A 27,596-nucleotide genomic window follows, 5' to 3' on the forward strand; every position below is an offset into this window, starting at 1 on the left:
TTAAAACATTGACCATTTTTCTTGGAGGGGAACTTATTTCAACAATTGTTAGTTGTAACCGCAATGAAACTAACCATATATCACGAATGCATATTAAAATCCAGCCGTGTACAGCCTCAAAGCATTTAGAGCATTCTTTCTACAAAAGCTGGCTGACAGTCCAACCTTTATAGATCAATTCTCGGTTTATGTTCGAGCGTTACTTTTGCTAGGGAGGAATCATTAGCGCATGTGTTAAATTCCTTTGAAGAATTCTTTCGAAATGTGTTTTTATTTCTTAGTAGGCTGTTAAAGGGGCTCTGAAAGAGGTTTTTCCCATACATGGGTGTTCGCAATTTCAGGTAAATCAATGCTCTAATAATCCCCTCCTTTAAGAGTTTGTTGAAGCGATGAGTATTAGTGGAGTTATTGCACATCAAAACATCGCATTTTCGCAAGATTTGTTGACGAGCTAGCTGGTCTGATACTTGAAAAGCCATGAGGATTGCGCAGAACGACGACACGAAGAGGAGACAACAGGACGAGTTCCCCTCTTAACAGCCTAGTGGCCAAGAAAATTGTTGGCGCATGCACAAGTCCAGTTCTCCATGGATGTATGGGCAAATAACATCGGCTAAATTACTGAGTGAACTCTGGGTGTCCGCTCTAACTACAACAGCGTCGAGCGGTGGATGATGTGTTCTACCGCCACCTATACGCGGCATTTTGCAAATATACAGGGTGTTTAAACTAACTTTAGCCAAAGTTTAAAAATAGGCTGCGTCAAATCTCACAGCAACCATGGGAATTTCCTCCAGGAAATTCTCACGGCAGTTTCCATAAAAGCTGGCTGGCTAAGATTTGCTTAATAACATTACGTTCCAACGTAACATAATCTCACCTAACCTAACCTAACCTAACGGAACGCGTCGTAACTTACCCAAGTCCAGCCCAACTGCTACAAACCTAATCTAACCCAGCCCAACGACGCAAAACACAACCTATATTAAAGGAAATTCAATCCATTCCAGAAATCCTGTGTGTCGATCTCTTCGTATGTCGATCTCTTCTCCCGGAGTAAAAAAAACAATTAACAAAATAAGGATGACCGACAACTTCCGAAAGCTATAAAAACAAGAAAATTGCAACGTCGGACTCGAACCGATGCCTTCTCGGTTAAAACCAAGAAATTAACCACAGCGCTACGAAGGCAGCTGCAAGCGCGGCGTTTTAGGGAATACTTATCCCATATAATCTCCGGGTAGCATGCTAAGCCAATTAAAGGCGACTGCCGTGAGAAATGTCTGACGGTAATTCTCATGGTTGCCGTGATAACAGACACTACCTTAAAAATATGCCCAGGCACTCTAAGACGACGCGACAAATGCATGTTGCTAAATTTTGTATGTAGTGGGCCACGCTGAATTAAGTTAGCGTGACCCACTGGAGGTCGGCTCAACAAGCCATGGAACGAATAATGTTAGGAATAACACTCGGAGACAAGAAACGATCTACCTGAATCGGAGAACAAACTAGAGTTGGCGACATCAGTTAAAATAAAATCAAACCGACAACCGGTGGACAATTAGGGTTTAGGGTAACAGAGTGGATACCAAGAGATCGGTCTAGAAGAAGGGGACGGCCGATAACACGATTGAGGGGTGAAATGCGGAACTTCGGGGGTAAACAGTGGACTCGATTAGCGCAGTAGAGGAGTGGTTGGAGGTCCGTGGGAGAGGCCATCGTCCTGCAGTTAACGTGAGCAGGCCGATAATGATGATGATGATGATGAGGAGGATGATCATGATTATGGAAATGATAATGGTGATGTGTCACGCTATTTCTTGTATTTGCCTAATTAGATAATTAGTCAATTTCAACTAGCTAAATTCTGAAGCAATGAAGGTAGGGAAAAAATTCCTATTAGAAAGTTGCAGAGCGGTTTGCAAAATGTCCGAATAAAAAACAGTGTGTGTCTATTATCGGACGCGATATTCACGCACTTCAACGGGTTTTTTCAAGGGTCTTTGTATTCTGGAAGGAAGCGGAGCATGCAAAGCTTGTGAAGGGAAGTGTTGAGACCGAAAGAAGCAGCGTGACGCCAGAAGGGGGCTGAAAGTATAGAGTCCAAAAAAAGCAACAACTCTAGAGAGTTTCGTCGAACAAGATCTGTGAAAAGAAAAGTGAAATAAAGAAAATAAATTTGAAAAGCTATGGTTGTTGCTATTCCTTTATTGGTAGCACGTGCCTAATTGGGTGACGTGCCCGCAATTGGCAGCTTTGAGGAGCGAATGGGCTCGGTTTTGAAAAATTGTGAACTGCATACAATTTGAAAAATTGTATTTTGAATTTCAGAATTTGAAAAATTTTGAAATTCAAAAAATTGTGACTTGCAAAAGTAAAAGTGTTAGAATAATGCGCGCCGCGTGACACGGGGACGTGATGGCACATGGCAAGGACAGGTGCCCACCAGCCGCGCAGAAACCCGATTACAGGGAGGCTGTGGTGTGTGCCAGTAGTCTTACTGCCGAGTGCACTACGAAATGAAGGACAAGAACCAGGCGCAATCACGGTATAGCAGAAAACAAGCCAGTCGAAGTAATGCCAACATTTATGCCGAAAGACAAGGACATAAAAGCGAGGAAAAACACGCAAGAGCAATATATCAGTTAAGAATTATCGCAAGTACAATTATCAGCTAGTTGTTAATAAGAATCGCAAGTACAATGTATCAGGTGTTATTAAGTAGCGCCAAGCTTTCACGTTCGAATCCTGTAAGTAGACTTAAGTGACCCTCGGAAATTTCGTATCTGAAAGCTCAGGAAGGGTTTCGATAACACCGATCAGCAATTACTTGAACTTTGGCGCGTTTCTATCACCCGCTTTCTTGTTTTGCCAGTCTGTCTTAGTCACGTGATAGCATTGTCTGCCACCGACTGCAGAAATGGGCACAAAGTGCTTCTTAGGAATGCAAACTTCAAACAAAAAGCTCATAAGAACGCCTAAAACAAAAGAAAATAAATTAACTTTGTAGTGAAATACAGAATAATAAGGTAATGGCGTGACAAAGTAATGTAGTTGGATTTGCTTGGCCAGAGTAGCCACCACTGCAGCAGTGGAGCGAGAGAACGCAGTGAAAATTGCGCCACGCCCGAGTCGCTGCCCTGGACCGGTTAAATCCCCCAATAATCAGAAAATAGCATGAATTGCATTTCTAAAGCGCTTGAACATCGCCTCGAAATATTATAATCACGTTATCTGGGCGTCACTAGAGCTCATGTTTCCTGAGTTCCGCTCAATATCGGGCCTTCTGGAATAGCACCCCAGAAGTTTTTTGTCTTCCTCGGCATGGGAAGTTTTGCCGAGCTTGGGTTAAGTAATTCAAGCGATGTCGCGGATATCGGCGAGCTTTGTTTCAGAAACAGCATTAAACGCGTTCAATAGCCACGTTAAAGAAAATCGCACAAAAGAAAAGCACAAACCTAAAAAAAAGCAAGAATAAAAAACTTGGAGAAGAATGACGCCTGCTTTTTCTTAATATTCATGACGCCTCTTTCATAAAGTCTCCCGTACTTTTCAGTTTATAGCACGTGTGCTAAGGTTCATGCGCAGTAGGGGGAGGGGGTCACGCATGTAACGGCTCACGTGACCTAACGTCATGCTCAGAGGTTAATGTCGTACCGGCGGTTCGACGCAAAACGAGTATGATGATGATGATGTCCTCAAATATTTTGGCACGTACCCACCGTTGCTCGGCGCGTTGCAAGGCTCAGCTCGTGGTCACCTTACGTAAAGCTTCAATAGAGAGCTATAAAAAGGTAAATGTAACTGGCAGTGAAGCTTCGAGCAAAAAGCGGTTCACAGCATATTTCCAACGACATCAACACGTAGAGTTATGAGAGTCGCTATTGAAGCGCGACCAGTTGTGGAAGAAACAAACACTAATAGCAAAAACCAAGTTTCATTCAACAATAAAACAATATATTTCATGAACGAGATTTCTTTCTGAATCACATTTATTTAGGTACAGTGTGCAAAGAATTTACGAAAATGCTATTCATTCTCAAAAACCTACAAGAACCTTTTTTGTAGCGCCCTCTGAAGAATGGCGTCTGCCATTGCTCCGTGATGTATTCCTTGTAGTGTTCGGAAAGGCGCGCGTAAAGTTCGTATGCTAGGAGACGCACCTCACGTGCTTTGGTGTTGGGTATTTGCATTCGTTCTGCCTTATTAATTTTGTGTGAACTTAATTTTTGCTGTGCGTGCAGTTGCGAAGTGCCTTGTATCGCAGGTGAGCGCGTTTAGTCGGGCACGGTGTCCTTCGGGGTGATGCTGCCAACGGTTGGAGCGGAGCGCTTCCCTCGGTACCCACGGAAACGATGTGCTGTACAAGGTTGCAACAGCAATTCCCGTACGCCTGGCGTTTTACTGGACCGTCTTCCTTTCATTTCCACAAGATAAGGCGAAACTAAAGTACTGTTATTACGTGCACACGGGGTTGTGTAAAGGGACGTCGTGGTATTTTAGTTATGAAACTTACTATAATGTCACAGTTATCGCTTTTTTTTCACCTCAGGTTTGGTACCGAGCAAGTGGTGTCAAACAAGGTGAATATAAATGGTAGTGAAGCTTCGCATGAAAAGCGGTTCAGAAAACCTATTGCCAGCGACATCAACATGAGGCGTTATGGGAGTGGCGATTGAAGCACGACTAGGTTAGGAGGGAACAAACACAAATAGCAAAAAACAATGTTTTTTTCAACAATAAAACAATATTTATATTTTACGAACGATATTTATTTCTGCATCACAATTATTTATGCACAGTGTGCAAAGAATTTACAAAAATGTTGTTCATTCTCAAAAACCTTTTTTGTAGCGCCCTCGGAAGAATGGCACATGTCATTTCTGTGTGATGCAGTAGTTGTAGTGTTCGGAAAGGCGCGTCGAAAGTTCCTCTACTAGGAAAAGCCCCGCACGTGTTTTGGTTGTGCGCATTTGCATTCGTTTCTTGTTGTTAATTTGTTTGCACTTAACTTTTGCTGTGCGTGGAGTTGCGAGGGGCGTTGTATCGTGGGTGAACACGTTTAGTACCGTGCCCAGCGGGCACGATGTCCTACGGCACGATGCTGCCAACGGCTGGAGCGGAGCGCTTTCCTCGGTACCTTCGGGAACGATGTGCTGTACAAGGGTGCAACAGCAACTCCCGTACGTCTGGCATTTCACAGCACCATTTTCCTCTCATTTCTACAGGCAATGCGAAACTATAGTACTGTTAATACGTGCATGGGGGGTTGTGTAAGAGGACGCGGTGGTGCTTCGAAAAAAAATTAGCAGTGGCTTACCTCATCTATGCAAGGATATACGTAGCGTGAACTAAGGTTATTTATTATTCACTTACAAGATACCTGCATCGCCGCGAGGGCATTTTTGTAGGTGTGACATGCAACATGTACAGAAATGAGTGTACAAATACATTTATACAATCATACACTTTTCCGAAAGCGCTTATTCATATTAGTTAAAAAAAACTAACACCACATTGATCATAAAAGGGAGAAAAAAAAGATCGTTGTTTTGTAGGCTAACAAATTCCTCTGACAATATATTCCAGTCGCGTATTGTTCTTGGAAAAAAAATTGCAAAAATATTTGTTCTGTGGGAATACTGTAGCATTTTTTCTGGATTATCATGACGCAGTGATATGTAGGTTGGCTCGATGAGATACTGTTTTTTTTTTTTGTCGATACCAGTTTGATTGTAATAAATGCAGTGGAAAGATGAGTATACACATCTTTTCCTGGTTGGCGTTCGCGTCAACACCCTAAATGCAGGCTTAAGCGTGCTCCGATATTTTCTATGTCTCTCTGATATCCCGGAGAATTCTTAAATAATATCGGAGCCAAGAAAAGTTTCTCGATTCATGATATGCGGTGGTCAACTGATTTCATTTGTGGTAAACTATTGGTGCACGGTTTTGAAAAGGTTCATTCGAAATCAATTTGTCAACAAGTAGTCAATGTGCGCAAAAGGGTGAAGAGCAAGGCGGTAATAATTCAGGCTTTTTCACATTCCTCTACTCCGGTGACTGCGCGCAGAAAAAGATGCAGGCGACTGCCAGAGCAAGTGCTGTAAATAACTGTTACAAAATTGTGGAAGCAGAGTGCGCGCAGAAGTTTGTGGTAAAAATATGAACATCTACATAAACGGCGAGTTAAACTCTAAACAGAAAATCCAGGCATTTTTAACGAACCCTATCTCTAGAAAGACCGAAGTCATCAGAGGAGGCTGCAGTACAAAAGCTGCCGCTGGAGCGTCTAGTTCCCGTCCCCAGGTTCGTCGTGGCGTCTCTCTGCGGTACAGCCGCGCCCGGCAGAGACGTTTCAAATCTGGAAGAAGAAAATATAAATAGAATTTCATAATTGAATGGCGTCCTGCGAATTTGTGGAATGGAATTTTACGAGTAGAATATGGAGCGCCCAACTTAGGAGCAAAATAATGGAAGCAGTGTGGGCTAGATATATCATAATCATCGTCGTATTTGTGTCCACTGCACATTGACGGCTTCTCCAAAAAACTACCAACCGCTGCTATGCTGGCCCCGTGAGTCAATCGTTTGCGACAAACGTTTCTCACGTGATTGCTCAGTCAAGTTATCAATCTTGCAGTGTCATATCTCGGTAGTCAATGCATTAGCTTGGTGAGCAAGCGGGTCTCAGTTCCTTCTGTTCCATGCCAAATTCAGATCCATTTTTTTTAATTTCAGCTGAGTCGTTTTCTAAAGTAGTTTGCTGCCACATAGGAAGCGATCGTTTTGCTACCCAAAGAATATTTCTACCCTTCTTTCTTTGACTCGGTCGGCCCACCCTAACTTTCTTTACAGCTGTTTCGTATGTCCCCAAGTTTTCTGAACAAATAAACAACAGAATAAATAAGTGTACACGTAAAGTAGAACCGCGTTGATACGTTTAAAGAAAACGCGAGAGAGAAACGAATCCGGGAGAACGTACTATACAGTAAGAAACGCACTATTGGGAATTTTTAGTGTTAGTTTTTACTGTGTGGTACTGGTGTGGACCAGCACCTGGTCCACACCAGTACCACACAGCAGCCTAGCGTTTTCTGAAATTATATATTATGGAACGTCCACCGCAGTAAGTAAACTTCTCAGCTTTCCCCATAATCCATGGTCTCGAATTTACGTCGTGACCTTGGGGTACTTCTCCAATGAACTTCTACCCCGCTGCCTCTGATCGGTGACTAAGGTGTAGACAGAATTACAGATATACAGTACACACCGCTGTTTAAATCAGTTTCGATGCTTCGAAATCATCTCCTAAACATGAAAAGTTCCCGAGGAATTTGGAACATGATACGTCTGTCCCAGAAGGTCTTCCCCAGCTAGTCTCGGTCCCGCACGAAAATTATTTGCGCTGGTACACTGCCTTTGTTCTCCGATGCCGATGTAACTACATTTTATTGAACTAACTTGTTCGTATAGTTTTTAGCAATTCTAGTAAACATTTTCGCCCTGCACACTTACCGTGTAGTTGCCTACACATCGGGCAGTGTGGTCTCCTCTATTGTGTCTGGCAACTTGAGCACCAGGACCGCTCCTCCCAGGCAGAGCAGCGATACAACGGCGGAAAGGAGCCACGAGATGGGAATGAGGCCCTGCGTGTGCAGTTGTGATGTAAGTAATTACTGCCAGATGCTTTAACAGCTCCTCAAACTATCCTAAACACTCATACTCGCCAAACAAAGAATTGGCCCCATACCTACTGGCTTCAGCGTAGGTAGATATCCTCGAAATCTCCCACCACAGCCACGTAAATCATTTTCCGCTCTCACTCCCAGCTGTCATGGTCTTGTTTTTCCTCTCGCTTCTCTCGTACTGAATTCAACAGAGTTTTGTTCAATATAGTGCGATTTTCCCGTGTTCACACTGCTTCCCTGCCATTTGGTGCGATAGCGCGCATTTTTTTCTTCATACTTTGTTTCCTGTTTTGCTTGGAAAAACATGAGCGGGATATCTCTTCTTTTCGCGCTTGCTTTTATCTCCCAGGAGCTTGAGCTTTTCTGCGCCTTTTTCTAACGCGTTGTCTTTTCGCCTGCAATTGTAAAATTGAACCTAACGTACATTTTTATCTACAAGAACACGAGTACTAATGCTTACTTTTTACAAGTTTGCTAGTTCCTTTATTTTGCATCCAAAATTCATGGAGGAGATCGAAAAAAGCTGGGAAAAAAGAGAGAAAAAAAAGAAAAAAAACAGCTTGACTAGTTTCCTACTATGGAGAAAAAATTCAGAAAAATTCATTCAGAAAAAATCCCCGTGTGACCTACTGCAGCAGTTTTGATAGCTTAGAACGATTCTGTCTTTTTGACGAATTCTGTGAACTTTTGGATGGAAGGCTGCATCAATGGACCGACGTATGGACGGGGAAAGGCTGGCGGACGGACGGACAGACAGACAGACAGACAGACAGACAAACAGACAGACAGACAGACAGACAGACAGACAGACAGACAGACAGACAGGGCAAAGTTCGCTCCTTTGCGTAGCCCAAGAAAGAGTATCGTCTTTAAAACTGAACATCACCTTGCTGCACTGTGTGTTGTGAAGCACAACACAAAAGACACGCTTGCTGTACAAAACTGAATGACCGACTGACTCACTGACTCAACAACGCCCAGCGAAAACTTCTAGATATAGACACTTCAAAGCTCCTGGCTACATTTGCAACATGGCTAAGAGGCTCACTAAGGGAGGGCTTTTTGAAATTGTACTCCTAACCGAGGGAAAGGGGGAAATTCTGTTTTCCTAAATTAGTGATTATCTCCTTCACCCGTTCACATTTTCAAGCACATTTTCATAAACGTACAGCTTTGAGCTGCCGATATGCATGAAGACGGCACCTTATAAAAAATGAGCTGCGTGATGATGCTCGCAGCCATGGAAAAAGCGGTGCAGAGGCCCAGCCCCGAGCAGCGCAGCACGGTCGGGTAGACCTCGGCCGTGTACAGCGTGTTGATGAAGCTGGATGCGTTCACGCCGATGTTCGCCAGTTGAAGCGCTGCCATGCTCGAGATCACGTCCTCTGCGTTCAAGCACTAAATGAACCGCTTTGCACTCTAGGCAGAGAAATTGTAATATGGACTCCACAATACAAACACATTTTTGAAACTTTATTCATTAATGTGTTTCCTAATACCCTAAAAAACTTAATTCATTTTTCATACTTCTCTTAAGCTATAATTGCCAAATTCAGGAATTGGTGAGAAGATGCCAACAAAACCAAGTTTCGTCACCATGAACAACATTTCTTTGTTTATTTCTTTAAAGTGTTCATGGTCGATTGACTCAAAAACGTAAAGCAAGAAAAATGTACGGTAATGAGTTTTTGTCTGTAGTGGCATGTGGGCAGAGGTACGCATGCATTTTCTGATTATCCCCGTAATCACCATCATCACACTTTGCAACGTTCTCTTCGCCTTTCGGTTACTCTGACTGGCACTCCTAACCAATGGCCCTAGTTAACCCTCCATGCACGTTATTAGCGAGAACACGCTCTTGTACTCATTGTTACTCCAGTGATTACCATGCCCAAATGTCCCCTGTATTATTGAGTATGTCTCCAACACACGTTCTTAAGTCAAAAACCACAACCACTTTCATAGTTTCTGCTTTAGTAAGCTAGAATAATCAAGCTGGGTCGTCCAGGTGCTTAGTGCTCCTCTCGCCTCCCGGAGGACACTGTCTCGAATCACACCAAGCGCAAACTTTACGGAATTCTTTCCTTTCAACTGAATGGATGAGTTACTTGTTTATACGTGCTTCTTCTACAAATGTGCCGGCAGTTCGGGCACGCATTGCCCTGCTTTTTATCCCTCCAGCAGTGTGCCATTATGTGTTTCATCCATGGGCGATGTTTTTTGTGCCATGAACGACAGTTAAATGAGGTTTTCGAAGTACATGTGAAGACCAGCAATTAAGTTCTTCGTTCATGTTATCAAAAGGCATTGGACATTGTGCAACGCTTCGGTATATGAGAGCTTGGGACTAAGGTTTTGCGGCATGGCGGAGTTTGAGTATTTCCCTTTGGAGAAGTCGTCGCCGAACGCTATGAGGACACTGTTGTGCGTGCTAAGATGATACAGGCAGTTTTTTATAGGTTGCGATCTAATGGTGACACCTCTAGAAGCCTCGCAGTGACGTCTATAAGGCGTGTTTTATATTAGCATCCCCCAAAATGTCAAATAATGGAATGGGGGCTTTCAAGCAGATAGCGACGGCAATACAAGCGCCATCGTACTGTCTTCCTAGCTGTAGCCGGAACTGACATTCTGTATTAAACCTATTCAACGGACGGAAATAGACGGTAGAAAATATTTTTCGCTTCAGTAGTTCTTCACCCCCACCACTTCAACCACCAAAGCGAGATTGAGGCTCATATTCGCTTGATCTAGGAGTTCTGGATATCTACCTTTCTGATCAAAAAAAAATAACTGATAAAGTGTATTTACATGCTTCATTTTCTAACTCACTTCGTCAGTAACGTTTTGGTTTGCTCATTGGATGGTGTATAGTACCTTGATGTACCCGCCGCTTTGCAGCGACGAGCTGTAATGCGGAGACCACCTGCGGTGAGAAGGAATCCGGCTCGAAGAGGACCCACGAGACCGGTCTGCCCAACCAGATGCCATGTACCGGTCATCTGGGATGGGTAAGGCGGGAGCACAAGACTCTCGGGAAAAAAAAGACACGCTCACCTGAATGGAAATGGGTGGAAACCTCAGCCAACGTCATGGTTGGTTGTTTGGGGTGCGGGGGTCAAAATCGTGGAGGTGGGGGCTGCCCGAAGCGCCAGCACTACCCACCGGAGTCCCACCTGCCGAATCGCAGGGACAGGGCGAACCCATCGTCTCCTACTCGGGACACGCAAGATGGAACGCGCTCCCTGTACGGCTGCGCAAAGGGCGACTAGCAGTTGAGGACTGGCCTCCAGCAGAGTTCCCAGTGCGCGCGCAGTACCCGAGTAGCCTGACGCGTCCACGGGGGCGTAGTGTGCAATACAGATAACCGCCCATCCGTAGTGTTCAGGGCCGGGAAAGTACTCGCGAACTCTGTCATATCAGACGAGGAACTGGTCTAGGGTGACATTCCCCCGAACGGAGGCCTCCGGCCGATTGCTCACCGGGGTCCCGGATGAGGTAGAGGTCAGCTCTGACACAGTTTGTGCATGAGCCGCTAGGTGGGTAGGTCGAGTCTGTGGCCACCCCGGCTAGGCCGAAGTGGTTGACAAATCCGGGATTACCCGCACCCCGGGTGTGTGGTGGTTGGGCGCCGGGCTAAGTTGGCCCGGCGCTCCTGAAACTTTGAAAACCCTCACGTGAGAGTTTTTCACTGCTGTGTGGCAAATACACTCGCAGAGAATCTACCGGTGGTCTGCCTTCATCATACCGCACTGCCCTGTCGAATTATAGCTTATATCACTGGCTCTTACATTTTGAAGTAATTATTTACTATGTTCAGCATGATGGCCGTAAAACTGAATGTAGTAATACAAGATATAATATTCCAGTGTTAGTGTACAAGATCGTCACAGCATTGTTGTGAGTAGGAGAGTTGGTATTGGCAACCAAACGAAATGTTGACATCACAAAATTATTAAAAATTGCTAACGAATTCCGTGACATATGAAAAGCGTTGCAAAGTAGTAATGCTCTTTACCCGTCCCCGTACCTGGCATATTCTCGTCGTAAAATAAGGACATTCAACGAGGGATCCAGTTTCACTATCAGTATAGTGGATGGGCTTTCTGGACGAGCCTGGATGTGTAATTTCTATGAACACGGTGTCAATTCTTCTGTGTGGTTGCTAGGCCCTGCATCCTATCCGGGGCATCGGCAATAAATCGCAAGTTTTTGCTTGCATTTTCGCGAAAAATGAGACGGCGGGGTACGGGGCACTATAGCAACTGCGATTTATTTCCCGTTTACAGTGAATATGGAGCTATGAAAAACATCATGTGAAGCCGCACATAAAAGTCGAAGGATTTAGGTAAGAGCATTTTACGTTGAAATTGTGTTTAAAATCAAGAATATACTTAGCCAAATTTAACTTAAGGTACCGAATTATGTACTGCCCACGTCACCACCAAATGCATATAGGACCAAGCACTGTTGAATACTTCCGTAACTTATACCATATGAATTAGCTTAATTGAATTTTTAAAAATGTGCCCACACACTCCTTACAGGTGGCTAACCAGTGGAGCTGAAACGTCCGGCCGGTGTTTTCTCGCGCCTTACTTTTTATGATTCTGTATAGTTTCTTTAATTACGCATTGATAGGTTTATGTATTTCCTTTTGTGCCCATTCCTTCTCGTGGCGTTGCTGATCACAAGCTGCCCACTTCTCGGAAGTATGTATGACGCGTGGCCTACCAATTTCGAAGCAACGTGTGGCCGGTGTTCGCCATTCCACGTTGCGCTACTCCGTAAGTACCGCCTCCGCGCTTGCCCGCCATTGTCGCTATATCTGTGCTTCACGCTCTGCTACGGCCGAGATAACTGTGCCACAACAAACTCTCCACTTACTTCAAACATCTGCCCAACGTTTTTTTTTTTTTTTTTTTACGCATTTTTGTTTGGTTGCGCTGGATGAGTTTACTCCGTACCCAGGACCGACATATCTTCGTTTCGCCTAGAAAAGCAACGCTTCGTTTTAAAAAAAATTCCCCCGCATTTCCCCGAGGGGGAGAATGTGAAAGTGCGAATACACGGTTGTCGGCCCGCTTGCGGCGCTTGCGCTCGGCCCCCGCAGCCCACCGCCTCGCCGCCTTCTCTTCCATCTCTTCCATCGGGTTTGTAGTATCACGTGTACACCACGCAGTTATCAAGCCGCTATAACGCCGCTGAGTCGCCAACGCACGCCGCTGACGACGTAGTTTGAATGCGTTAAAGATATAAGGCGCGTCAACACTGATATCACCGTCGCGTCCGTGGCTTGATCGGTAGCGCGTCGCGCTGCGGCTGCAAAGTCCGTGGATCGAAACCTGGCGCCGGATGCTGTTTTTCTTTATAGAGGAGCACTGCGGACGCCGCCGCCGCCGACGCCGGCGGTGGATGGTTTGGGGTCGCTTATAAAGTGTATTACTTAAAACGTTGACCCGTGGCGCTCACCATCGCTGATCGTGGCTGCCGCGACCGAAGCAACAGCGGCGCAGCCCAGCGCCCCCGCTTGCGCATTGCGGCGGCCGATCCTTCCTGCGGACACGATGGCGGCCAGCTGTGCCGGTATTGTCAAGGCCGCACCCAGTGCGAGCATGGCGGCCGGGTAAAAGCCGAGGCTGTGGATCCTGAGAGAGCCCGCTTGAGAGCCGAACATCTCGATCGTCCTGCACGTTCGACACAAATGGGGCATCAGTAACCGCGTTGGTGGTGTTTCTGGCCGGCTTGGTGTTTCTGGCCGGCTACTATAAGGCGGTGTGGGAAGTGTTTGTATTTGGGTCTGTGGCGCGACACAGTTCACGCCGAACGAAATGAGCCACACCTAGATCCCTTACTTACAATGTACGCATTTACAAACAGAATTCTTTCGATGCCAATGTGCCACCCATAACATTTGTATTTTCGCTGAAAGAGATGTCGTCTGGATCAATAACAATAAACTTTCTGCTGTTTTTTTAGTAGAATGCGCACAATATCCCTGTTTTTTTCTGCCTCACCATGTTTCCTAGTTTCCTTCTCGTAAAAGAAATTAGGAGGCACAAGCGTATGCTGATTTGGAGTCTGTAAGCGTCGTGGCTTTCGAACCTTAACTGTGCCTGCCTCCGATGTCCGCCACAAGGATGAAGACACTAAACGGGACAGCTGACATTACCACGATAAATGTCCTTCCTTTATCACATCCAAACAAACATTGTGACTTAACGCGATGGTGGGCCACTTGCTGAGTGCGCGCTCAGGTTACCTGAATCCCTCTGAGAACACGACAGTAAAGTTCAGTGCTGGATATCAGGCCACCAGGTTCCTGGAAATGGTCCACATTGTGTCACTGTCTTACATGAGTGCGTTGGTGGGAAGGCGTGCATGGGTATATATATATGGGTCTATATATATGCATGAGTCTATATGTATGGGTCTATATATATGGGTCTATATATATGCATGGGTCTATATTTATGGGTCTATATATATGGGTCTATATATATGCATAAAAGGTGTCTTCGGTAAACTACTGCTGAGCCCCATTTACCTTCAGCTTCGCATTGTGTTGCTCATTATTTTTTTCTTCGACTGGACGAGTGGCTGTGCACATTAGGGAGGGGCCTAGTTTGACTCTCAATTAGTCTACGGATGTTTCGGGCATTACCTTCAGTGAAGAATTGTAGCACGTGTGGTGCGGCATACAGTGGTTGTGATCTGGTACATCTGGTACATCCGACCGGATGCCACTCTTTCTGAGTGCATTTTCTTAAAGGGTCATGTGGCGGGACACAAAACAGAAAATGCTTCGAATCCACCTAAGACGAAGGAGCCGTACGTTTATAACCGGTTACGGGATGCTCTGACCGCCACCATTATTACTATTATTATAATCACTATCCGCTGCAGCAGCAGCAGCCTGCTTTAGCCCACTGCAGGAAGAACGCCTCTCCCACTGACCTATAACCGCTCCTGTCCTGCGCATTTGGAGTCAATTAATGGACTTCCCCTCCCCGTAGCTCCACCTCGCAGTCACCGGTTGTGATTTGGTCACATAACATGTCCAGCTCAAGTATATTTCTTTTTCCAATTTTTGCCAAAATGTCGTCCACCCGACTTCGTTCCCGTTTCTAAATCGCTAACTTCCTCTTTGTAAACGTGAATTCTATCTTATTTTGCTGAATGGCTCATTCAACTCACCAAGGTTTTTCTTTTTTTTTTAATGTGCAGTACAGCCCCCAAATTTGGGCACGACATACCATCACTTGCATTACTCATTGGTTGCGTACTATTCCTTTTTGTGTTACGGGTAGCCTAACATTTATCCTTTAAGACTGCTTGTAGAAAGCCCCTCAGCACCATAACCATTTTTCGCAGGATTTGAGCCTTGTGATTGGGATCAGTACTGATTGCTACATGTCCAAGGTAGTTTAATTCATCAACTTGTACAGGAATTTCTTTACCTGAAGTAAGTATGGCGCTGCCTTCGCGCCTATCGAGACCGAAGGTCTGAAGGTTACAACCAGCCCGAGTCCTACGGAAAGAAATTCTTCTCACCCGAAAAGGCCTACGGCAAGAAACAGGTTACACAGGGGAGTTGGGACGCGTGTTTCCCGTCTATGGAGATATCTTGGACTCAAAGAATGTAATGAGATCAGAAGGAATAGGACCTGAGGAAGTTCAAGACTCCAATAAGGCATGTTCCGGCCTCCTATCTTGCCGATTCGGCCCCTAAATAGCGGAAACAAACAGTTTATTGACAGGAAGGAGGCAGTGTACTGACCACCGAGCCACAAAAGAATTTACGCATTGAAGGAGCTAATCCAGTCACCCGAGTAATCGGTTTACAAGGCGCCTTCCAACATCATATCCCACCATATGTTTCGACCCGCTAGTTGCCCTAAGCGAGTGTAACATCCTCTGCTCAGACTGGCAGTATATACTTGAACCACCTGACACCTCACGGAAATAGGCTACCAGTATCTATAACAAAATACACCCTCTTAGGACTGACAGTTAAGCAAATGAAGGCGTTCCTCTCGCAACCCCTACAAAGACAGAATGCCATTCGTCTCGACAACTTGGGTGTTGTGGGCCATCCATACACGCCACAAAGAGAAACTCGCTAATGGTCGCAACCTCAAGAAGCATCTTCTCTGAAAATGCGCCTTCGAACTGCACAAACTGCTACTATAAGCGCTTACCCTGACTTATTGTGAGTGGCCCGCTTGTTCGAGCTGCAGGGCACAAGTTATCACTAGCTCGTGCTTGATGTACTCCGCGATGCCGCGCTGTGAATGTACTAATAAATTCTGAACCCTTGCACCATGCGTAAATGTTTTTTTTTTTTTTTTTTTGTGCCGGACAACATATCAAAAGACTCAAACCAGTTCCCTGCTGCTGCCATAGTATACCAACTAAGAAACATGGCGATAATGTCGGTGTGCACGCATCATAACGTGGAAAAATGAGGCTTACCAGATATAGTACAGGATGACGCTGTTTCTGCCGCTTCCACGAAGAAAGAGCTTTTCGCTACACCCTCGGTGTGGGATAACGTGCGATTTATCCTGCAGTCCAACGAATGAATATCGGGCATCAATGATTCTGTGGAAACATTAAAATCAAGCAGTCACTCAATCATCAAACAGGCGTATAATTAGATTCAATTATTTTTCGCATGTCAGCCAAATTTCAAATAAAAACTGGTTTAATAATTCGGTTCACGAGCACTTATTTCCCGAAATATCCGGCGGCAATGGCTGTCTATTTTTTTTTCGGAATACTGCCAGCAGAAAGCGCACGCTAAAGCAATTTGCATAAATGTCCTGTGTTCGCTTATATGCACTGTTGCTGTTACTGTTACTGTTACGGTCCTTCACGAGAACGAAACGTTAAGATCATTGCACTTTGGATTGCATCCAATCGACAATATAAGGTACCGCATTACGAAAATTACAGGACACAGGACACAGAAAAATATTGTTTTGTACGCCAATAAAAGCAGTGAGCTGTGGCATGTATTCAGAGCGCCTTTTCTGCGACAGTTGTCTGTGAACTACCCCTAGAAACGACCCGCCATGGTGGCTCAGTGGCTAAGGTGGTGTGCTGCTGATGTCGAGGACGCGGGTTCGAACACGGCGGCGGAATCCGCTTTTCTGAAGGAAGCGCATTGAAAATGGCCGTGTGTCGAGAATTTGGAGCGTGTTAAAGATCCTCAGGTGGTCGAAATTAATCCCGAATTGTTAATTCGCGCCGCTTTCCTCGGGTGTAGCTTCGGCGCGTCAAACCCCACAATAAGTTAACCTCTTGCAGCGAGACACTCGTTGACGCAAAGTGCAAATAATTATGCTCCTATATCATATTATCCGCTGCAAAAGCGATGGAATCTCTTGGATGTGCGTGCATAGTCCTCATGACAGGGGGTTACAATTGAACGTGCTGTATCGCGCTGTTTGCTTTGGAATGATTTTTTGGTGCCATAGCTGAACATTCCGTAGAGCGGAACGCCATGGGAAGGCGTCGTTTGATTATATACCAGAACGCGGGGGCGCTTTCAATTGAGAACATAAAGCCGTTTTCAGTTGAGCGTACGCCATCGACTGCTTCTATTTCGCTACAGGCGACGCCACCTAACCCTGCACGGAGCAGTTACCCACCCCTAATGCGAACATATCCGGCTGAGAACAGAAGGTGCGTACCGTGGTGTCGCTACGTTGATACGCTTGACGCACTCAAATAGGAGTTTCGAAAGAAATACATCGGCAATCTTGCTCCTCTCGATAACTACCATTGTATGTAAACGTATTGTACAGTAGTTCATTTTTGAGAAACAAGAAGGGCAGTGTAATGCTACAATGCTATGCTGCACGTACACTAATGCTTTAGTAGAAGGGCACGAAATTTACTCCATCTATACTGTAGATTTCACCCCCCCCCCCCTCCGCTCGAGCTCGTAGCACTGTGCGTACACTCGACTGCCCTTGGCTCTTGTCGCTTGAACTCTTTTAAAGAAGCCCCGAAAGGGTAGAAGCGTGCCTGATATCTAGCGTCTTATAGGAACTGAGGTACGCCGTTGAAATGACGAGCATAACAAAATATGTGGGTATTAATGCTATAGTAATTGGAGGTTCAGTGTCAGCTGAAACTGCTGCAAGCTCTTACCACCACATTTACTGACGCCGAAAATCACACTGCCCTCTTACAACCGTGATTGGCGCATTTATTTACAAACATAAACTTGGCCGAAGTTTTAATAAATAAATGCTGGTGCAGACCTAGAACTTTCACAGAACCCATTGCAGTATCGACCGACACTCACCACAAAATGCAACTCCGTCATTTTCACAAAGTTGGGATGTTGTCACACATCAGGTAACAAAATTAGCAAAACACACAAAAGACGTTCATACTGCTCCGTGTCAAGGGCACCCTCGGAGAGGGGATCCATCAACCCCCTCCCCCCCCCCCCCCCCCGAGAGCAATCAAACAAAGAACAAAGAAACGAAAATTTGAAGTGCACGCAAGGAACGCACCAGTGAACGAACGCCGCGCCTAAACACCGATGCATCATGGCCAAATATGGTAGAGCACTGGTCATCCAATCAGAGAACGCCGCGCAGGAGACAAGTGTCGTGGAGACCAAATATGGACACGAAAAGGTAAGGAGCCAATCAGAGTGTGCCGCGACCAAGCCAGAGGGGTTAAAGCGGGGCGCACAAGGAGGAAGGAGGAGGCAAGAAACTAGGAGGCGGAAGGAGCACGTGAGCTTGAAGCAACGAGCCACGGGGACACGGCCAGCCCCCTGACCATGCCATCCGAGACTGGGCAGGAACGGGACGACCTCGATCGGCTGCTGCGTCCTAGATGCTTCACCAACCTGTGATTTGGTGGCGCCACCGACATCGGTCGGGCAGCACCTGTTCCGCGTCCACGCTCCGTTGACCTTCGCTTCGACGGCCCCGAAGGGCTACGTTCGTGCCGAGACCTACCTGGGACCTCCAGCGGCAGCAGCTACCAGGGAGCAGCCACCGAGGAAACGTGAGGACGCGCGGAGACCCCGCCGTCAAAGGGACAACCGCGCGCATCGAACGTAAGAAGCCCCCCACCCAACCTGTTTCGCTGCTGTGGACCCCGGCGCACACCGGCATAGGCGGTAATGAGGCGGCCCATAATCAAGCTCGAGCACGGACCAACCGAGCAGGCCTCTCTTTTCCGCCTAACAACGGTGTCCCAACGCCTTCTCGATATGCATTTCAACATATCGAGAAGTCCAGGTCAGGTCAGGTTTTATTGAAAAATATTTGCATACAAGAAGAAGAAAATGGCAATTATTATTAAAGAAGGATGTCCCAGAGTTTACAGAGTCTACAAGTCGTCCAGCACTACCGAATCCTCTGCAGGCAGTATCCCCCATCGCACCCGCCGCTAAAACACGCTGCCGCCAAAATGTGGCGCCTACTACAAACTGACTGCTTCCTCCACAGAACCATGCTCCCACATACGCACCCAGACAAGTTTCCAACACCACACTGCCCTCATTGCCACCAACGTGATACCCACTTTCACTCGCTCTGTGAATGTCCACATGACCAATGTCCCTGCGACCCCACGCCCCACCACAGGGAACAGGCCTTGGAGAGCTCGGACCTGGCGGTTCAGGAAACTCATGGGTCCTTGTGGTCGCCGAAGCCATCCCCATTCCCCTAACCATCCCTCTAACCGCACGGGCCCCTGTGGTCACCGAAGCCATATGGGTTTCGTCCATTCCTCCCTAAATCTCAGTTGTAAAATAAAGTGGTTCTCTCTCTCTCTCTCTCTCTCTCTCTCTCTCTCTCTCTCTCTCTCTCTCTCTCTCTCTCTCTCTCTCTCTCTCTCTCTCTCTCTCTCTCTCTCTCTCTCTCTCTCTCTCTCTCTCTCTCTCTCTCTCTCTCTCTATCGAACGCCCGAATCAACAGGAGACGACGGATACACGCAATGGGTGCGACTCGACAGCGCCGACGACCGGGGTAGGCCAGTCCATTAAGGACACGTCTTAGGACACAACTAGAGAGTAGTTGCGGTAGAGACCTCGCTTAGGGCAGTGTTTTGGATTACCAATGAGTGTATTTAAACGCATCGTGCAGAAACTTTAGTGTGGAAACTTTTTGTATTTTTGTGCGGATGGTATTTTGAGATATTTAGTTAGGGGTTGGATTGTTTATTCGTTGAGTGAAGGTGATTACTTGAGTGGTTTTCTATATGATCTTTTTTTTTCATCGTGTATTCAGTGTGTGTTGTGTTATACCCTTCAACAGCTTTCCTGCGTGCATCTCTCTGGGCTGGTCAAAATAATCCACCATCCATCACGTTACACGTACTACCGAACAAAGAAACTGTATGCTAATGCAACGGCAAGGAGAGGGTGCGAGCTGCGTACTATACGCAATTTTTATTACGCTAGTGCGTGCTCTAAAAGAAAAGTAATACGGGTTGCCCACCAATTAAAATCATTACTTGGACACGTGCACGTTTCGAATGCCTTGGCCCCGGATAACCCAAGGTCACCTGTATTAGCCCACCGTTATGGTGCATTGGGCCTTCTCCCGCTAGTCCCAAACTCACGACTGTATGCCATTATCCTCAAGGGAATATAATGAATTGATCTCGGTCGGCATTCAAGATTCTTAAGCACATAAATTATCCGCAGGCCCCAAATGCGATGCCCATTATACCTCCCGCTCTTGAGCGTTACGTCACTAATGGGACAAATGGGAATGTAAGTTCCGGTTACACCGGTAACCGATGCTAGGTCATTTTACAAAGGTGATATTCGCGATGACCAGGACACCCCTGCCATACGCTCCACTCACCTGCTCCAACTCGCGGCGGGTGCGCTTCCATCGCTGTCGCAGTTCCATCAAATTCTCGTCGTTGAGCGTAGCGGCGCGGATGAGGACCGCCTCAACGTCCTCCAACCTGCCCCTCGCAACAAGCCAGTCGGGGGATTCCACAACGCTCCTGCACCACGAGACACCGAAAGGACGTTTTCATTTGCGCAAAGTAGTGCAAGGTGATGTACTTTTATTGTGGACTATAGGGACCGGGCAGCTGGATGGGTGGCGCCACCACTCGGCGCTCCCCTCGTCAGTGGAATGAGCCGGTGCATTGGACTACACAGCCTCCCGTTGTTTTTGTCGTGTTTGCTTCGGTGCTTTGTATGTTTTGGTGGCGTTGTGAGCAGACATGTGAGATGAAACGAAGTCTAGACAGATGTGTTGGGTTCTTAGATGCAGTAATGACTGCGTAAACTTGTCGGACGCGTCTAAAGTTGGGTATCGGCTGCAATGGCATAAGTGCTTTTTGCAGCGATCTGCGCTTGGCTCCACCCGTTCTGAGTACGAATAAAACTACTATTATTAGTATTATTTTATTCTTAAATGCACTAACGGCTACGCAAACTTAATTGGGTGCTTGTAAGGTTTGGGAAGGGCTACATTGACAGGAGCGCTTTTTGCAGCGCTCTGCACCTGGCTCCGCGCGATCTGAGTAGGAATAAAACTATTAGCAAAATTAGAATTCATTTTTACCACTTTAAATTATATTCACTGGTTTCAATGACTACGGTTTCCACGTACCTCGATACGTGTGCTTTAAATAGAAAGGCACCTGCATACGGAATGGATTACCGAGTAGCCGAAGAAATGTTGCGGTAGCTTACACTGTCTGTAACCGTGAGCTTTGTACCTTCGGTTTTAGTGAGCGACACTGTGACAGCATGGGAGCCTGAAAGCCGAAGTGGAAATCCCACGTTTGTGGTGGTCAGTTTATCGAGAGCCAAAGTTATTCACCAAGTCAACAGCCCAAGCTACAAACCATCCTTCCTCACCTTCCCGTTTTACCACCTGCGTAGAATAAAGGCTGCCACCGATAGTTAAAAATGTGGCAGTGTTAACGTCAGCCGGTGTTTTTTAATGCTTAAGTATTCTTTACAGAGTACCTAAAAAAATCGTGTAATGCCTTGTGAAGACACCAAAAACGCGCGATAAGTTTCCTCAAATATCGGTGCATGAGCCCGAGTCCTCCACCACAGACACATTTCCGACACGCTGGAAAAAGTTTAAATTTGGAGAGGGGGCATGTAAGTTCAAAATTAAACAGCAAAATCATCTAGCCCTTCGTCTAATGATTATGATGGTTGAACACAAAGCTGTCTTCGTGCGAAATCGAATGGGAAATGGTCAAAGTCAAAGACGCTGCGACCAAAAGACCAAACTGCGTGCTGGTCAAATTCGACGCTTAACTAGTCAAAGTTTAAATCCAGAAGGCAAGCAAGGAAACCCATACGATAGAGCTTTGCGATAAACCATCATCGTCGTTAGACGGTGTGCATGATTTTTCAAGCGTAGGTGGCAGCTTGTAAACCGACCGCAGCATTCAGTTGTGAAGCTGAGTACAGATTTCGGGCACCCTCCTGTCTTGCGTCCTTCAGCCACGCAGGAATTGGTTTTTGAAAAACCATTTACCAACTAGCCAGCAACCATTGCAATTCTTGTAAAGCAATGCTTCTCCACGACAAGCAATAACGTTCTACTATCATGCGGTATTCATTCTATCAAAGATTCCCGATGGCTGTAGGAAGAGCATTTCTGTGAAATTAAACACGTTTCAGCCGGAAGCGTCGTCCGCCACGATTTCTGTTTTGAGGTAAATCTTCGAAGACACCCCCCAACTTTGTATTTCGCTTGTGCACGACGTAGACGCCGTTTCGTTGGTTTCGTCATTAACTGCCAAAGGCCAGCGCCGCAGCATTCCTAGATCGGTTGCACACACCGGCTTTATAGGAGCATTTAGCGGCAATATACTCCTCGATTCTTGAAACTGCATGCAGGCATTAAAAAATTGCATGAAGCAACGAACTTTCACTTCCAGCTTGACTCCAGCTTGACGCATTGAGCGTCGTCTGCTATTTGTAAATACTGAGTATGGGCGTAAATAACACACATGACATGCCTCGTAAACGTCACATCCACGCTCAAGATTTACCGATCTGAAAAATGCACGGGGGGTTACGTACGCTTTGCAAGCCGCACCGCATCAGAACGACAGAAAGCCATGCAGAACTACGCTGCGCTGAAAGCCACCGGCATTCCACTGACGAGCGGTTCGCCACGGGCGGCGCTGTTCGCTGAAACGACGGTGCTGCCATACAACGGCCGCCCGGTCCCTATTCGCCGCGAGCTCGACATGTAGGTGGCGACAGCGTCGCGCTGCTAGTGTGGATGCTCCGCTGAGCGGCCCGTAAGAATGCACACTGTGGGCGCGCTTCGTGCCTTTTTCCCGCCGTATGTGCGCACGAAAGGTGCAAACAAGAGTGGTATGCTGTAGTTCGGTTCCTCAACGTTGAATGGATAGCATGGAAGCGGCAGTCAGTTTTCATTACTACGCCAAAAAAAGCGACGACTCATCGGGAATCTCAGAATGGCCGTAATTGTGACAATGCACTTGTACGCTGTGGCTCGTAGCAAGCTCGATCTGTCCAGACTATGGCTTTGAGCCTTCAATAAAAGCATAAATAGAAACAAATCATAAAGCCTCGATCTCTGAAATTCAGTTTACAACGGCAATATCAATCGCTTTCACTGGTAGCATGACGCATTCTTGCATTTGTTGTATGCCCTGAAAAGGTAACACTACTCAACTGCCCCGAAATTCTTTCTAAGAGCTTACGATATTTTTTGTGTGTTCAAAAGGCAACATAAAATTACTGAATTTTGATCAGCGCAGAAATATAAATGTAACCGCTCTAACGGTTCTTTTAAATGATATTTTAACGACTCTGAAGGAAGGTTTGATGAATAACGGTTTCGGATCAATTATTTACGGCTTTCGTCGCAAGTGAACTTGCGAATTGAATTGTCAACGCACGCAGTACAATCAACATCTCATGTTTAGCTAGGTTTTCGCAAAGTGACAAGCAGGTTTACAGTGTGCAAACCAAGCTTCTGGGACCTCACAGTGAGCACAAAGTTTCTGTTACGGCGGCTCTGTTGACCATTTGCGTTCCTTTTAAAATCTAACAGGTGCCTGCAACAGCGAGATGTGTTTGCATTCTTGCGTATAAGGTCGCTTACGAACCCTAAAGATGGCAATAAATGAAGTTGTGCTGTTGCAGATGTAGTAAAACATTTCCTTTTTATTTCTCGTTGCGGATCAGCGCAACGGGTTCCCGGTAACTACTTTGTTTTGTAAACTGAATATCGCCTTTGTCTTGGCATTATAATTCTTGAGGATTGGTTAAAAAATGAAATTCTGTGCATTTAGTTTTTCTTCGGGAAGAGGGGGGGGGGGGGGGGGGGGTTCCTGCTAACGTTCCAAGAGCAGCGAGAAGAGAACGCATGTAACGCGAAAAGCCAAACTATGGTTATCAGTATTACTTACAATCGAAACTACACTGTCGTGTTCTGTAGCGGTGAAAAAGCAGTACGTATTTTTAAAACTGATTAACCCCCCTTTGGTCCGGCATTGTCCAAGAATTGTGGCTCGCCTTTTTCAAAATTGTATTGAAAGCAAGCATTGTGGGAAAAATTAAAATAAAAAAAACAGGGAGTCATGGCACACACCCCTCCCACATGTGGGCAACAACTGCAATATATTACGCATTTTCTCCTCTTTCTTTAAACTTAGGTCCACCTTAATGACCATATTAGGCATTTGGTTATGCTGAGTGAGACACGTGTTTGGAAAAGGTGATTCATGTCGGATTTGAAAATGATATCTGTGAACATGACACACGAAATGCCACATGACAGACGCGAACTCACAACTGCCTAATTTTACCGAAGAATCCCCCTAAATACTCTTGCGCATCGATAGAAACGTGTTTTAAATAATGCTTGAAATTAGCAACTCGATACAGTTGAATAAATGTTTGTTCCTCCTCCTCAGTATAAACAACGACTGTCCAAAAATGGTATTTATTTTAGAAAAGGTACGGGAAGGACACGATCACAGAGGCGCTTGTGGGTCTAAATTACGTGTCCGGTAATGTATGGCCGATAGCGCACGGGTCGTGTGCAATGTAAATGTTTTGGTTTGTTTCTTCTTTCTATAAGGACACAGCGCAATTTTACAAGGGTGTGGAATTTGCACGCGTATGCACAGGACTTGTCGCTTCTTACCCGTTTCGCGTACTAAACTTTTATCCTTTAAATAATCTCCACGCCACCTTCAAAAAGCACCCTTCGACGTTCCCGAAACGGCAGACGACTGCACTCAACAATAAGAAAAGTGCAATGTGTGGAAGCAATGTTTATAACACGTTTCACACTCAAGCGGTGACCAGGGCGAAGATGTTTCGTGGAATTAAACCAGCGCATTAACCCGCAACGGCCGCTGATTATTGCGTTTCTAGAGGAAATGCGCAAGCAGAGGTAACTATGTCATTGCTTACTGCCAAACGAGCACACATATTGGTTGTTTTGTCGGGTGGAGCGCGCGTCTTGCGCCACACGCAACGTGAAAAAGCAGACGACGCGAGAGCGCCATCCACACTAGGAGCGGTTCGTCCCGCGGCCGCCAGGGGCCGACTGTGTTCGCGCTCGGGGCGAATAGCAACGCGGGAGAATTTTATACAAGCTGTTTGCCACTGGTTGACTGCGCAGACGGCTGATTCCACAAGAGGAACAGCATGCGTGTACAGGCGCACTCTTTTGTTTCCTCTCATATTCTTATAAGTTCTGCGCAAGCCAGTGAATGGCCCAAAAGTGCAATTCGTTTTCCTGTAGCGTGCGTAGTTCGCGAGAAAAGAAATGGCAAAAATGGCACAGCTGACGCGCGGTTTCCGCGGCGACTGCCGTTTTTTCCAATTTGCGGCTTCGCGCACGGCAAGGTGTACTAGCTAAGAGTAAAATTTCTTTGGAAACAAAAACTACGCCGAAATAAAAAACAATTAAAAAAACTGCGTTTTTCTGTGAACAAGAAACTCTAAACATCGTGAAATTGGACCGGATGCTAAATAGGCTCTCACTTCGACGCCCTATATCTCCGTATATGCTGCAATGGCCAACTTGTAAGTGATAGGTGATGTCGACCGGATATTTCTTCACATACCTGTATAATATCTTTTCTCTAGAAGGTTATAAGTGTCCGCACAAAAAAGATTGCTGTGCTTTTAAGAAAACCCGTAATTTCGAAAATAAACAAAAAACCCGCTCTCCCTTTTCTTCAAAATTGCGAAAAAGGGACTCCCCAAGGGGGCAAACAACACTGTGAAAAAATATATCCCCTTATTTTGTTGTATAAGTCATAAGCGACTGAACTTATGCGTTCGTGGCGCGTCTCTGTGTCGTGTGCTCCACTACTTCCCCGACTTTACTGGCTTCACGCTTTTATAAACAGTGTCTGTCCGCATACGGCGACCACACCAGAGACGTCGCAACCTTTGAAGTGGTTCTAAATAAGAAAGTACCATTTTTAATGTTTTCATTGGCGATTATTCACTGAATAAGCACTAGCACAGCTATAGCCTGTGGCGGAGACCCGACAAGAAGCGCGCCTTTGCGGGCGTCCCTTTTCTTTTAGTAAAAACAAAGAGCAAGGTAACAAAACAAAGAGTTTTCTTGGTGTGTCGACGGCCGTAACTGACCCCATGCCGGGCGGGTGCGACTAAGTGGGTGCATAGATCTCGCAATGGTAACTATCGTGAAAAAAAAAATGGCAGCATCTCCACTCCGGGAATGATGGCGAGGGTGCGGAGTACGGGGACGCGAAATGATATTCAAGTTGCACCCTGAGTGACATCCGATTTCGCCCCGACCGTCATTCTATTTGAGCCGAGAGTGGCACCTTGATTATTCCCTAAATGAAACTGCAACTCACGGGTCAAAACGAATTTCGCATGACTCTCGCTTGATGGTGGTGTGAGCACGGATGGACGCGGACGGACATTGGGAGGTCCTAAGGTTCTCCACACCGTTACAGGCGAGGGAGTAAGCCGTTTGACTCTCGGGTACTAACTCACTGTCGTAGCCCGATGGTTAAGGCGACTGACACTAACTCTGTCTGATCTACCAGACACAGGCTCGAATCCTGCCGGTGCCTGTGTGACTTTTTGCGATTGTAAATGCTATGCGCACGGACGCGGACTTACATGGTGCGGTCCTAAGGTACTCCGCACCTAACATGTTTCAAAGGCCAGCGTGCACCTTTGAGGGACTAACCTGTTAACATTCCTATGGGACGAACTACTACATCACCCACGGACTGAAAAACCATCATGCACCAATACTGCCTCATGCACCAAAAGCTTTGCAAAATAATATCAAGGTTCACAACGACCTAGTTTTCTTATTTCGGAAACATGTAACTTATGTACTGAAATAAACAAAACAACAAAACGCTTGCTTTCCAGACAGCTAGCCTCATCTAGTGAAAACTAGATAAAACAAAATGCGTTTCATGTTTATTTTTTATCTCAGTAAAGAAGATGTATATTTCTAAAAGAAGCAAACGGGGCCGTTCGGAACATTTATATGAATTTGTGAAACCTTTCGTATGGGTACACGATTCTTTTTAAGAACGTGGGTGATAGGAATGTGACCAAATGAGTCCCCCTTAAGCTTTACGTAGGGTCTTGCCTACGATAGCAACAATAAGAAAGCGAGTCTCATGTATGTAGCAGTAATAAAGACACAGCAATTTATGTGTCTACAGTATCGTTTTCAAGGCCCTGCAGCGTGATGAGCGGCCCGTGCAGGAGACTCACGGGGACAGACGCAGCATCGCTAAGCAGGGCAACACGCTGACCAGCTGCAGAGCGAGCCACTCGAACCGCAGCCAGATCATGAGGGCAGTGATGAGCCCGCCGAACACGGTTCCCAGCAGCACCACCATCGAATAGAGCGTCCGGTAGCTCGGAGACAGCAC

At 46.1% G+C, this 27,596-nt stretch overlaps 1 protein-coding gene across 1 annotated transcript; it reads right to left on the minus strand.

Annotated features, from left to right (window-relative positions):
* Nucleotides 1-5,880: 5,880 nt before the first annotated feature.
* Nucleotides 5,881-27,596, minus strand: LOC144144628 (solute carrier family 22 member 16-like). The gene is made up of 7 exons (XM_077676147.1): nt 27,436-27,596; nt 20,543-20,690; nt 16,170-16,261; nt 13,167-13,381; nt 8,898-9,079; nt 7,522-7,652; nt 5,881-6,367 (listed from the first exon to the last, which is right to left on the minus strand). Exons 1-6 carry the CDS (start codon nt 27,561-27,563, stop codon nt 7,533-7,535), a joined length of 885 nt encoding a protein of 294 aa, XP_077532273.1. The 5' UTR covers nt 27,564-27,596; the 3' UTR covers nt 5,881-6,367; nt 7,522-7,532.

The sequence above is a fragment of the Haemaphysalis longicornis genome, unplaced genomic scaffold (assembly GCF_048455015.1).
Source record: "Haemaphysalis longicornis isolate Haplotype H1 unplaced genomic scaffold, Haemaphysalis longicornis Haplotype H1 scaffold_7, whole genome shotgun sequence".
NCBI classification, from domain to species: domain Eukaryota; kingdom Metazoa; phylum Arthropoda; class Arachnida; order Ixodida; family Ixodidae; genus Haemaphysalis; species Haemaphysalis longicornis.